The following is a 13295-nucleotide window of genomic DNA, read 5'->3' as shown; positions in this document are numbered from 1 at the left end:
CAGGAGAAAATAAACTTACTAAGGGGTCTACCAAAGATAGCATCCCTTTATGGTACTTAAGTGTCAAACTTAAAATATTCCAAGATTCTCATGGGTCCTTGCTCCTGTACCTTCTCCTTATAGCGGGAATGACAGAAGAGAAAAGCAAACTCGTTCAACTCTAATGCCAATAATGCGTTATGCTACTAGCGGTGACTCTTACTTCTTCTGTGTGTGTGTGTAGCGACTCCTACCTCTTCTGCGTGTGGCCATTGGAGTGCTGGTCAGGGGGCAGTTCTATGATCAGAACGCAAGACTGAGCGTGCTCAAAACCCTCCTTATTGCTGGGGGTTTTAGGGGAACACTGAGTGTCAAGCATGAAGACCTGAGAGAGGGAGAGAGAGAGAGAGAGATAGAGAGAGAGAGAGAGAAAGAGAGAGAGAGAGAGAGAAAGAAAGGGAGAGAGAGAGAGAGAGAGAGAGAGAGAGAGAGAAAGAAAGCGCGAGAGAGAGAGAGTGAGTGAGTGAGAGAGAGAGAGCGAGAGAGAGAGAGAGAGAGAGAGAAAGAGAGAGAGAGAGTAGCATTAAAATAATATGTCAAGAATTTGTCAGGATTGACAGTGAGGTCATAATCAGAAAGTGGTGTTGGGAGGGATTGACAGTGAGGTCATAATCAGACAGTGGTGTTGGGAGGGGTTGGCAGTGAGGTCATAATCAGACAGTGGTGTTGGGAGGGGCTGTGGATGCCCACCTGTTGGGCCATGGGTTAGGGTTAGGGTTAGGGTTAGGTCAGTGGTGTTTTGAGGGGTTGACGATGCCCACCTGTTGGGCCATGGCACGGATCCTCCAGTACTCTGCTTCGGCAGAGGGAGAGTGGGACGGGGCCGCGACCTTCACCTCACACGCATCGCCTGAAAAGCTGTCCGACCCGCTGCGGAAACAAGCTAGAAGGTTCTGGAGAAATGAGGACAAGGTAAATAATGTCAGCAGGAGAAGGGAATGAAATAGTAAGTAAATCAAATTTGGTTAAATATATGTGATATCATATTTAGTCTTTTTTCTCAAAAATTGGTTGCGAGTGGTTGACACACAAGAATAGGTATTATTCTCCATCAAATAACTGCAAGAAGTGCCACGATGGTTTGTTGTTGAATGTACAACCAGATAACACCTGTGATGTAATATTTATGACTCTCCCTCTCTAGATCCATTCCATAGGTAACCACCCATTAACAAGAAATACAATTAAATGAACAAAATGGTGGTTGGGTACCAGTTTTATGTTGTATGTATCAACTCTTTCAAAAATCTTTAAAGCCTGCACAGACCATCCATTAGTTAAAATGTGCCACGACATAGATGGCATTACACTATTTCATGACAGCTAGTCGAAGGGTGTAATTGAAATCCACACAAAAAACAACATTTCATATATCATCCATATTATGAAAGTAAGAGTATTCTTAAACCGGCAGAGTATTCAAACATTCTAATGATGTGTCTACATAAATTTCATCACAAGTTTGCACACACATATACTTGTATTTGGCACCAGTCCTAAACCTCCTACAAAAAATGTATTCTATGAGTTCACACCAATATATATGTACATTCATCCCTCATGCAATGTGAGGGCACAATATGTCTCTCTTCTCAGTACGTTTACATTAAAGTCTCTGGCTCTTAGGCTACCTAACTGTATGTGTACTGAATTCATGTTCAGACCAGGGGCAAACACTCCGAAAATGCAAAAGCCCTAATCTCCAAAGATAATTCAAGTCTGTGTGAATTTGCCAGACTGAACGCAAATGAACCAAAGTCAGTCATCACACAGAAGAGAGCGTCCCGGCCAAGCCTCTGGGCTGGTCTACTGAAAAGCTGCTCACACTCAGCAGAAGGTCGGTTATGCAACACACTCTGGTCTACTCTGATTCTGCAGTGTTATTTTTGACTCATTGGCACAGTAATACTGAACTGAGCACAGTTTAGGAAAAAACTGACATAGCTATTACTTCACTAAATCACATTTGAACTTTATCCCTTTTGTCGAAATACCGGTGGCAGCAGTCATGTTAGTTTGGGGGAATTGTAGGACTGATGTTTGCATTTACAAGAAATGAATCATGATAAAGGTCATTGTTTAGGTTATTATTAAGGTAAAAGTTTAGTGTTTTAAGGGCAGCAGCGTTACCTTGACAGGCTCCAGAGTGGCAGAGAAGGCATCTTGCAGTGCACAGCAGGCTAGGCGCCACATCTCTTCAGTGAAGACGGGCCCGGCAGTCACCAGAACATACCTGGAAATCACCATGCCGTACGGAACCAGGCACATGACAGAACCATCACCATGCAGTATGGTACCAGGCACATGACATGAACAACTCCAAGGTTTGAGGTAAAAACAGAAGTCAATCAAACAGACAACAAACACATGTTTCCACAGACACACTGGTATCCCTCATCCAGTCAAGCAGTAAATTGTGTGCATCAAGCCAAAATAAGTCAGGAATGTCAGTTCATGAGTGCAGCATTGCCCTAGTGTAAAAGACAGAACAGTCCAGTTTACTAAACTAGGATCCAAAGCTCTAGAACACTCCAGTTTATTAAACTAGGATCCAATGCTCTAGAACACTCCAGTTTACTAAACTAGGATCCAATGCTCTAGAACACTCCAGTTTACTAAACTAGGATCCAATGCTCTAAGACATAACTCTCCAGTTTACTAAACTAGGATCCAATGTTCTAGAACACTCCAGTTTACTAAACTAGGATCCAATGCTCTAGAACACTCCAGTTTACTAAACTAGGATCCAATGCTCTAGAACACTCCAGTTTACTAAACTAGGATCCAAAGCTCTAGAACACTCCAGTTTACTAAACTAGGATCCAATGCCCTTAGAGACAAAACAGTTCAGTTTACTAAACTAGGATCCAATGGTCTAAGAGACAAAATAGTCCAGTTTACTAATCTAGGATCCAATGTTCTAGAACACTCCAGTTTACTAAACTAGGATCCAATGCTCTAGAACACTCCAGTTTACTAAACTAGGATCCAAAGCTCTAGAACACTCCAGTTTACTAAACTAGGATCCAATGCCCTTAGAGACAAAACAGTTCAGTTTACTAAACTAGGATCCAATGGTCTAAGAGACAAAATAGTCCAGTTTACTAATCTAGGATCCAATGTTCTAACAGTCAGAACAGTCCAGTTTACTTCACTAGGATCCATGAGTGTACCTGATGCAGGAGCATCCCACTCTAGAGATGGCCTCCGCGGGCTCATGAGCGTACCTGATGCAGGAGCATCCCACTCTAGAGATGGCCTCCGCGGGCTCGGCCACACAGGCCACCAGCAGCTTGAACAGATCCTTCAGCATCAGGTTGATCAGACTCTCGTAACCAATGTCTACGGAACAACACAAAGTTAAGTTACGAGGACAATAATCGACAGCAGATCGATACATGCACTCATTATTGCTTCTATCCATTCACCAATGCTACAAAATCAAGACGGTTTCAGAAAACAAAAGTCCACACTTTATTATTATTACCTTCGGCATCCTTAGGTTTTTTGTGCTTAATACAAATCAATGAGTAAAATGTACTTTTAGGTTAATAACCCACCCAGTCTGATAAGGGCATTGAATTCATATAAAGTGGGTGACACTAAAAGGATAAAACTGTTCTTCCAGGGAACCATACAGTTAGAAGAGAAAAAAATAACTGGAATGCTGTTTCTCATCACAGCTGTACGGCTAACTTATGAGTTAGTGGTATAACTCTCTTATTAGTTTACACCGGTAGCTACACACAGGAATGGGAGCGGGTCGTTGACTGCACCTGAATGGTAGCTCCACACAGGAGTGTGAGCGGGTGTGTGTGCACTGGTAGCGACACACAGGAGTGTGAGCGGGTGTGTGTGCACTGGTAGCTACACAGGAGTGTGAGCGGGTGTGTGTGCACTGGTAGCTACACACAGGAGTGTGAGCGGGTGTGTGTGCACTGGTAGCTACACACAGGAGTGTGAGCGGGTGTGTGTGCACTGGTAGCTACACACAGGAGTGTGAGCGGGTGTGTGTGCACTGGTAGCTACACACAGGAGTGTGAGCGGGTCTTTGACTGCACCTGAATGGATGAAGCTCTGGACGTGCTCCACCACTAGCTCACACGAGAGCCCGATGGCGTGTTTAAAGTTGCCCGCGGCGATGTCCCAGTAGGAGTGGTCTCCATGGCTACGCTGCAGCCACAGCGACATCACCGGCAGGAGAAGCTGGATGACAGAGAATATGGCAAAGCCTGGCCCTGGGGAAATACACAAACAAACAGATAAATAAAGACAGAAAGAAAGAAAGAGACAAAAATAAATAATGAATGGATGAATACGAGACAAGGAAAGAGGATTAAAGAAAGAAGGAGAAAAAGAAAAAAAATACAATTAAAAAGTTCTTCCTGTCTCTCTGTTGACTGTGGATGTTTGGCAGCACCCTGGTGTAGTTTCGGTCTGCGGTACACACACACACATATACTTTCCCTCTCACACACACACACACACACACACACACACACACACAGACACACACACACACACACACACACACACACACACACACACACACACACACAGACACTTGTGGTCTGCGGTACCTGGTATCCTGGTGATATCTCTGAGCAGCTCGAACAGCAGGTCCAGGGTTGGCGGCTGGTGCTGCCGCGGGCAGTTGGAGACAGCAGCCGTCAGCTGCTCGAGTAGCAGGATCCACACCTGAATAAGGCCTGCAAAACACACACGAGTAGCAGGATCCACACCTGAATAAGGCCTGCAAAACACACACGAGTAGCAGGATCCACACCTGAATAAGGCCTGCAAAACACACACGAGTAGCAGGATCCACACCTGAATAAGGCCTGCAAAACACACACGAGTAGCAGGATCCACACCTGAATAAGGCCTGCAAAACACACACGAGTAGCAGGATCCACACCTGAATAAGGCCTGCAAAACACACACGAGTAGCAGGATCCACACCTGAATAAGGCCTGCAAAACACACACGAGTAGCAGGATCCACACCTGAATAAGGCCTGCAAAACACACACGAGTAGCAGGATCCACACCTGAATAAGGCCTGCAAAACACACACGAGTAGCAGGATCCACACCTGAATAAGGCCTGCAAAACACACACGAGTAGCAGGATCCACACCTGAATAAGGCCTGCAAAACACACACGAGTAGCAGGATCCACACCTGAATAAGGCCTGCAAAACACACACGAGTAGCAGGATCCACACCTGAATAAGGCCTGCAAAACACACACGAGTAGCAGGATCCACACCTGAATAAGGCCTGCAAAACACACGCCAACATCCACCATTGTGGATCTGAGGTGGAACTCATGAGCACTTGCAGCTAGCCACCATTACAGCTTTCTTGTTTAACTTGCATACAAATCCAATTGTCCACCATAAGGGATCTCTGGTTTAAAGCAGCACAACGGATCAATAGCTATTCGCTAACGGAATGCTAGCAGCTAAAACTAACGAAATCTCTTGAAATGTGCTGACTTTGACATTATGACAAACTAGTAATTCAACGACTGACCTTACACAGTCAAACATCAAGCAAGTGCAACACAAGATAAAGCAAGACGGCAAATAAGCTACTTACTAGTTCAGCAGATTCGGCTGCCACAGGCAAAACTACAGAACGAAGTTATATGCCTATGGACCCTGGTATGGCAATGGCACGGAGGTGATTCTCCATATTAAAAGTCATTGTAGCGCCCCAATTTATTTCAAGCTGTTATTTTAAGGTTAAACTGCTTATCCTAACCCTAATCCTGAAGTATAATCGTTGCATTGTGTTACTTTAACATAAATACAGACCCAATACTACCCTTTTTGGGTCACTTACAGTACATACATATTCAAGTGGCAGCTACTATAGGTATCTGGTTCAGTTTAGTAACATTCATAAATACACCTCCAAGATTGCCAAACCACACTGGTCATCTACAATCACAATCCAACTGAACACCATCCAAGAAATGTCAGTATTCTCCAGCTAACAGAAAATATCTCTTTTCGTTTCCCATTTACTCTCCGTTCCTGACCATGAAGACAGTATAACAGTCAGTGGTCACCCCTGACCATGGTGTACAGTATAACAGTCAGTGGTCACCTGTGTCATCGTCAAACTCGGCCAGGACGCAGTCCATGCCGTCCTCGCTGCTGACGGAGCGCTCCTGCACCCTCAGGGGAAGGCTGGCCAGCCGCGCCCCTAGGAACACCGGCTTGGAAGGCATCTTGTAGATTTTGGCAAGAAGCTGAGGACACAGAGTCACACACACACACACACACACACAAGAACACAGAGTCACACACAGCAGGTGGGCATGTTGACAGAGTGTCAACGGTCAGATATTTGCATACAGTTGTTAGTAGCGGTTGAGATACAATTAGGTTGATTTTATAGGTTTTTTTTTTCTCCAAATGTGTTTATTGGATTTTCTTTTTTTCCCTTTCCTTTCAAGCAAGAACTAGTTACAAATACAGTAAACATAAGAAACAAGCTACCCGACAACAACAAATAAAAAAATAAATACATAATAATACAAATAAAAACAATTATATAAAATGACACACTCAAAACTGGAGGGCACGTTCATTGGTACATTGGCAATGGGTATTTAGACAGTGGTTTGCTCATCGATTGTACAAGGTAATGTCTGTATGGTCACTTTAGAGCCCTAAGAAATTGAGGGCCCTTTACGCAGATGGTAATGTTGACAGAGTGTCAACGGTCGGATATTTGAATACAGTTGTTTGTAGCGGTTGAGATACAATTAGGTTGATTTTATTAGTTGATTAGTGGACAATAAGTACACAGTATATAGCCACTGCATAGTATGCCAGTATACTGTATAGTTCTGGCAGTACAGAAAACAGAACTGAAACCTAACAGCATTTATGATTTTGGGTTCCTGTCATCGTTATCTTAAATGACAAAGTTGGCGTAAACTGTAAATCCTGCAGTGCTGTCCTGCAGTGGAGCACACACACATAGTCAGGTGCACCTGAGCTGTATAGCCATACAGTACCAGAGAGCACTTCCTCATAGCCATACAGTACCAGAGAGCACTTCCTCATAGCCATACAGTACCAGAGAGCACTTCCTCATAGCCATACAGTACCAGAGAGCACTTCCTCAGGTAGTCCAACGCAGGCAGGCACAGGTCTGTGGAGCTGTAGCCCATCACGTGCACACAGTCGCCGATCTCCTTATAGTCCACCTCTCCTACGACCCAGAACACAAATATCTCATTTAGCTCCGGAGAGAGAAGAGACACACTCATTTAGCTCCAGAGAGAGAAGAGACACACTCATTTAGCTCCGGAGAGAGAAGAGACACACTCATTTAGCTCCAGAGAGAGAAGAGACACACTCATTTAGCTCCGGAGAGAGAAGAGACACACTCATTTAGCTCCGGAGAGAGAAGAGACACACTCATTTAGCTCCAGAGAGAGAAGAGACACACTCATTTAGCTCCGGAGAGAGAAGAGACACACTCATTTAGCTCCGGAGAGAGAAGAGACACACTCATTTAGCTCCGGAGAGAGAAGAGACACACTACAGTGATGCCATGGCTTTTCACATGGACCCTGATTATAGTCTGGGACTTTGACACTTCTCTAATTACGTTTCCTCTCTATTGTGTTTCTATTTGTGTGTATGTAAATTGAATAATTATTATTAGTGCTGTCAAAGGATTAAAATATTTAATCGCGATTAATCGCATTTTTGTCATAGTTAGCTCAAAATGAATCGCGATTAATCGCAAATGTATTAATCGCAAATGTATTAATCGCAAATTTTTATCTATTCTAAATGTCCCTTCAATCATTTTTTTTTAATGCTCTGGGAGGGTAAACGTGTACATGATTAAAATGAATTATTATTATTATTATAATGATTAACACTGCTGCAGGAAGCAGAAGCGTATTCCTTTGAAGTACTTTGTATAACACAGCATGCAATGAATATAACATATCTCTATCGCTAGCAACTGCCGTGTAGGGTGAATGACTTGTACATGTTGGGATGTACATTTGCAATAAACTGCATTTCAGGAAACTAAATGGTATGTCACTGGCTATTTCAGACGTACACACATGAGATACTACACATACATATTATGGTTTCAAAGCTGACTTACCCAATCCTTTGACAAACTTCATAAGGCACATAATGTAGTCCGTTGCCGCATTGGCGAACACCTGAATGTTGTCTGTGTTGATGAAGGCTTCGAAGACGTCAAACACAGGGGCCTGGGACTTCCCTGCAGTGGCAATGACAACATAAATACAATAAATACACGTCAGATGCCATGTCCAGTTCTACACTCGAGTCTGCTGTGGATGTTTAACAATGGACATAACATAAGTCCATTGGACTTTAATCATACTTTTTAAAATATTAACTTTTAAAGGCAATAAACGTCCACAAAAAAAAAGTTTTTAATACTTATGATACATACATATCTATTTTCCACAAGAGTGTATTTCTAACATGTATTTCACACACACATGCCCACGGGGTGCCCTGCTAAAGGACCCAAGCTACAGGCCCCGCATGCTCTCCGACTCACCCATGGAGTACCCCGCGATCAGGGTTAGGGTTAATTCACCCATGGAGTACTCCCCGATCAGGGTTAGGGTTAATTCACCCATGGAGTACCCCCCGATCAGGGTTAGGGTTAATTCACCCATGGAGTACCCCCCGATCAGGGTTAGGGTTAATTCACCCATGGAGTACCCCCCGATCAGGGTTAGGGTTAATTCACCCATGGAGTACCCCCCGATCAGGGTTAGGGTTAATTCACCCATGGAGTACCCCCTGATCAGGGTTAGGGTTAGGGTTGACTCACCCATGGAGTACCCCCCGATCAGGGTTAGGGTTAACTCACCCATGGAGTACTCCCCGATCAGGGTTAGGGTTAGGGTTAATTCACCCATGGAGTACTCCCCGATCAGGGTTAGGGTTAATTCACCCATGGAGTACCCCCCGATCAGGGTTAGGGTTAGGGTTGACTCACCCATGGAGATCAGGGTTAGGGTTAGGGTTCACTCACCCATGGAGTACTCCCCGATCAGGTAGTCCTTGGTGTCACTCTTGCCCCCGTGGACGGTCCTCAGGGCGCTGAAGAGGGGCCTCCAGCCCGACTGGATCTGGGGGGAGCACATCTCCACCAGCTCCCCGATGGAGGTCACCACCTGGGGGTTAGGGTTACACAGAGCACAGTGCAGGGAGTTAGGAGCCGCACACACACACAGAGCACAGTGCAGGGAGTTAGGGAGCACTCACACACACACACACACACACACACACACACACACACACACACACACACACACACACACACACACACACACACACACACACACACACAGAGAGCACAGTGCAGGGAGTTAGGGAGCCACACACGCACACAGAGCACAGTGCAGGGAGTTAGGGAGTACACACACACACACACACACACACACACACACACACACACACACACACACACACACAGAGCACAGTGCAGGGAGTTAGGGAGCACTAGGGTTTTATTTTGTTTCTTTTTTACAAAATTGGTTTTGTATTGATTTATTGAGATTGGAGGCTCCATACAGACTCTCAAAGGCAGGTAGTTTAATTCACGTACTGTCTGAATGAATTAAACATCGGTTAAATATGGATTACAGAGTATCATATCATAGTATTCCCTGAGCTGTTAAATATGGATTACAGAGGACTGTGCCATACAGTCACAGCTGTAGATCAAATATATGTCCACACATAGTATAGCATTCCCTGAGCTGTGATCAGAGGGTCTACTGATGAAGCCAGGACCTTGCATTCTGAGCCCAGAGCCCTCACCTGGTCCTGCACATCCTCGTGACACAACTCCAGCTGCATGATGTGATTTGTGTGTGTGTGTGTGTGTGTGTGTGTGTGCCCTCACCTGGTCCTGCACTTCCTCGTCACACAGCTCCAGCTGCATGATGTGATTTGTGTGTGTGTGTGTGTGTGTGTGTGTGTGTGTGTGTGTGTGTGTGTGTGTGTGTGTGTGTGTGCCCTCACCTGGTCCTGCACGTCCTCGTCACACAGCTCCAGCTGCATGATGTGCTCGAAGGGTCGGAAGAGCGCCTCGTTGAAGTGGAAGTGTGGGAGCTCGGCCCAGCTGGTCAGCACCTCCATCAGAACGTCGTGGATGAAGGACACGGCCTTCTGGGATACGTGGCGCTCCTTGTGGCAGGCTGCCTGCGAGGTCAAAGGTCAAAGTAGCTTTATTGTCAATTACTTCACACGTCAAGACAGACAAACGTTTCCCACTCTCCCACGGTGAAACATATAAAGTGCACAGGCACAACAGGTAACATTTCCTAGTACTAAGTATCTCATACAGACAAGACATTACATAACACTAAGTAGAACATACAGATAAAGGGTGACATGGGGTAAGAGGACACAGGGAGAGACCGAGGGATGTATAGAGATAGAGACAGAAAGAGACAGTGAGGGAGAGATGGAGAGAGAGAAAGCCAGGGAAATGGAGAACGAGAGAGAAAGAGAGAGAGAGAAGACGAGGTCATTTGTGACCAACACAAGGTTCCCGAATAGTGTTTGCTGAGTGGTAGTATGAGATTAGTAGATTTCATTTGTTAGAAAGCACAATAAGATGACATCTGAAACACTTCTGGATGTGGGAAAAATAGAATCCTTACCATATTCATTCACTAGGTCAAACATAAAGGCTGAATTAATTAATTCAGACATAAGTCTGTATTCGCATAAAGTTCTGTGTGAGTGTATGCACAGCGTTTAGTGTGTATTTACTTAGATGATACACTCTGAAACACCTAAACACCACGTATTAATTTATGGTGCAACATCACACCGTTGCACTTACTGTTATTGTAGAAGGAAATGTATTCAGACTAATGGTATGCTTCCTTGTGTTCCAGTCTTTAGCAATAAATCTCTTGCCACATGTGCACTGAGCTAAATTCCCATTCAGATAAAAGTTTAGAGTACGACACACTGACATCACAGCTCCCACACTGACACCACAGCTCACACACTGACATCACAGCTCCCACACTCTTCTCTCCATGAATCACTGCAGGGTGGGTTTACTGTCTGAGGTACACTACTGCTGCAATAAGCATATGCACCTGTATTGCCTCTCAACAAAAAGCTCATCATCATCACTAATTATCCACCACTACCCAGAAGCCCTAGGGGCAGGAGATGGGATAGTGTAATAAGGTCTCCTTACAGAGCACCACAGTATCCAGGGTCAGGACTCATTTCTTAATTCTTAATTCTCAATTCTTAATTTCCCTCGGGATTAATAAAGTATCCATCTATCTATCTATCTAGGAGATTAGTCCATGGGATAGTGTAATCAGCTCTCCTTACAGAGCCCTACTGTATCTATTTACTTTTATGAGTGTGATGAACCATCGTGTGCTGGAACTCCACCTCATTAGCGCTGCCGCTCCCCTATTTCCCGCAAGTGGACGACACTCTTAACCTAACTGCCTGACGAAACTTTACATCCAATGACGTCGGGCGGAACTGCTTCTGTTCCAGGTGCAGATGGACTCTGCCCTCTGACAGGTAATCACCACCGTCACGCTTCCCATAACCGTGGCTAATATTGCCGACTCCATAGCAACCTCTGAGGTGAGCCAGGTGTGAGGTAGTAAAACTCGGCACATTTAACCGTCTCTTTTGGCAACTCCTACTATAAGGAAGATTTGCGATGTTGCCGACATGAAAATGAATTTAGCAATGCTTTTCCTCACTATAAACTCACAAACCATTAGGTAATCACATTGCTCTAATGACACAGGGCTGGTTGTGACGTTAGTGTTCAATGTAATAACGAATGTTGGCACTGTGCAAAGAACAAACTGTTTTAGAGGATTTTAGTCAACCTTGTCTGTGAAACACTGTAACTGCATTAAATGTGTCGGATAATGAATATAATTTCAGCACAAATATGAACAAAAAAAAAGAATAACAAAATGTCCGAAGATAAAGGTCTAAAAATTCACATTTTTGTTCCATTCTGAGCGTTTACTGAGTGCAGTGTCCTACCTCCACCAGGTGGGGCGCTACCACGCTCCAGGCTCTCATCATATGCAGCAGAGGGCGACTCTTGTTCCGCACGATGCGCAGCATAGCTTCCCCCAGCCGGTAGAGATGCAGAGCGCTGCGGCGGTCCTGTGTGGACTTCGCTTCACCTTTAAGAGAGGAGGAGGACGAGGAGGAGGAGGAGGAGAGATGAAGAGAATCCCAAAAAAAGAGAAGAAAAAAGAAGAGTGAAAATAAGAGCAATAAAGAGATGTTATAAAAGGAAGAGTAGTCAGAGTAGGACAGTGAAAACAAAAAGAAAAGACAAAAGAGGAGAAAAAAGGAGTAGTCTCCAGTCTCAGTGAGCTCTGAGAGGGGTTTGGTGTGTGTGTGTGTGTGTGTGTGTGTGTGTGTGTGTGTGTGTGTGTGTGTGTGTGTGTGTGTGTGTGTGTGTGTGTGTGTGTGTGTGTGTGTGTATGTGTGTGTGTTACCTGGCATGGCGAGGGAGTAGTCTCCAGTCTCAGTGACGGAGTCAAACAGCTGGGACTGGGAGGCCTTCCTCAGCTGGTGTAGGAATCCCACCAGACCCACCAGGTTCAGTTTACTGGCCGCATCCTCAAACAACCTAAACAAACAAACAAACAAACAAACAAACAACCTAAACAAACACAAATCACCAGCATTGATCTGAACAGTCTGTAACGAAATCACTGATGAATGCAATGTTGGACAATAGTGTGTTACAAATGACTGATGATGCTCCTTGTTCAGTTTACAAGGAATGTACACTGTATATCTCCAGTAAAGAATACTGTATCAGTTCTCAGATCACTTCTCAGACACTGCAGAACCCTGCATTAGGGTACGCCAATGGTAATACAATATAGTCTTAGTCAAACTATTATAAGGTTAGGTATAAGTCATTTTTTTTAACTTTGTCATTTTCATTACTTTATACTTTGTTCCAAGACAAAACTAACCAGGTGTACTGTAAAGTAACATTTCAGTGCACTCCAGGATTACTTAATTTTGTGGGTAAAATCTGTACCCAATGCCTTATAAATGGCAATATATATTGCAATACATTTAGATACATTGGTGATTCAGTCAGTAAAATTATTATAAGTAATTTCAAGCAAGACTATTAAGCATGAAAAAGCAAGGAATTAGTGGCTAGAATGACATATATTCATATA

General features: G+C 44.3%; 1 protein-coding gene across 1 annotated transcript in view; it reads right to left on the bottom strand.

Moving 5' to 3' along the window:
- The window catches only part of arfgef3 (ARFGEF family member 3), a 56196-nt gene that overhangs the window by 5023 nt on the left and 37878 nt on the right, over positions 1 to 13295 (bottom strand). Inside the window, exons 20-32 of the mRNA XM_080849493.1 lie at positions 12591 to 12724; positions 12124 to 12269; positions 10099 to 10278; positions 9104 to 9245; positions 8189 to 8311; positions 7167 to 7270; positions 6155 to 6299; positions 4620 to 4748; positions 4101 to 4277; positions 3267 to 3381; positions 2170 to 2272; positions 801 to 932; positions 234 to 364 (exon numbers count right to left, since the gene is read on the bottom strand). Coding sequence (XP_080705619.1) covers positions 234 to 364; positions 801 to 932; positions 2170 to 2272; positions 3267 to 3381; positions 4101 to 4277; positions 4620 to 4748; positions 6155 to 6299; positions 7167 to 7270; positions 8189 to 8311; positions 9104 to 9245; positions 10099 to 10278; positions 12124 to 12269; positions 12591 to 12724 — 1761 coding nt within the window. The remainder of the gene's footprint in view (positions 1 to 233; positions 365 to 800; positions 933 to 2169; positions 2273 to 3266; positions 3382 to 4100; positions 4278 to 4619; positions 4749 to 6154; positions 6300 to 7166; positions 7271 to 8188; positions 8312 to 9103; positions 9246 to 10098; positions 10279 to 12123; positions 12270 to 12590; positions 12725 to 13295) is intronic.

Source organism: Sprattus sprattus (assembly GCF_963457725.1).
Source record: "Sprattus sprattus genome assembly, chromosome: 12".
NCBI classification, from domain to species: domain Eukaryota; kingdom Metazoa; phylum Chordata; class Actinopteri; order Clupeiformes; family Clupeidae; genus Sprattus; species Sprattus sprattus.
The sequence above is the reverse complement of the archived record's forward strand: the minus strand, read 5'-3'. Positions and strand labels throughout refer to the sequence as shown.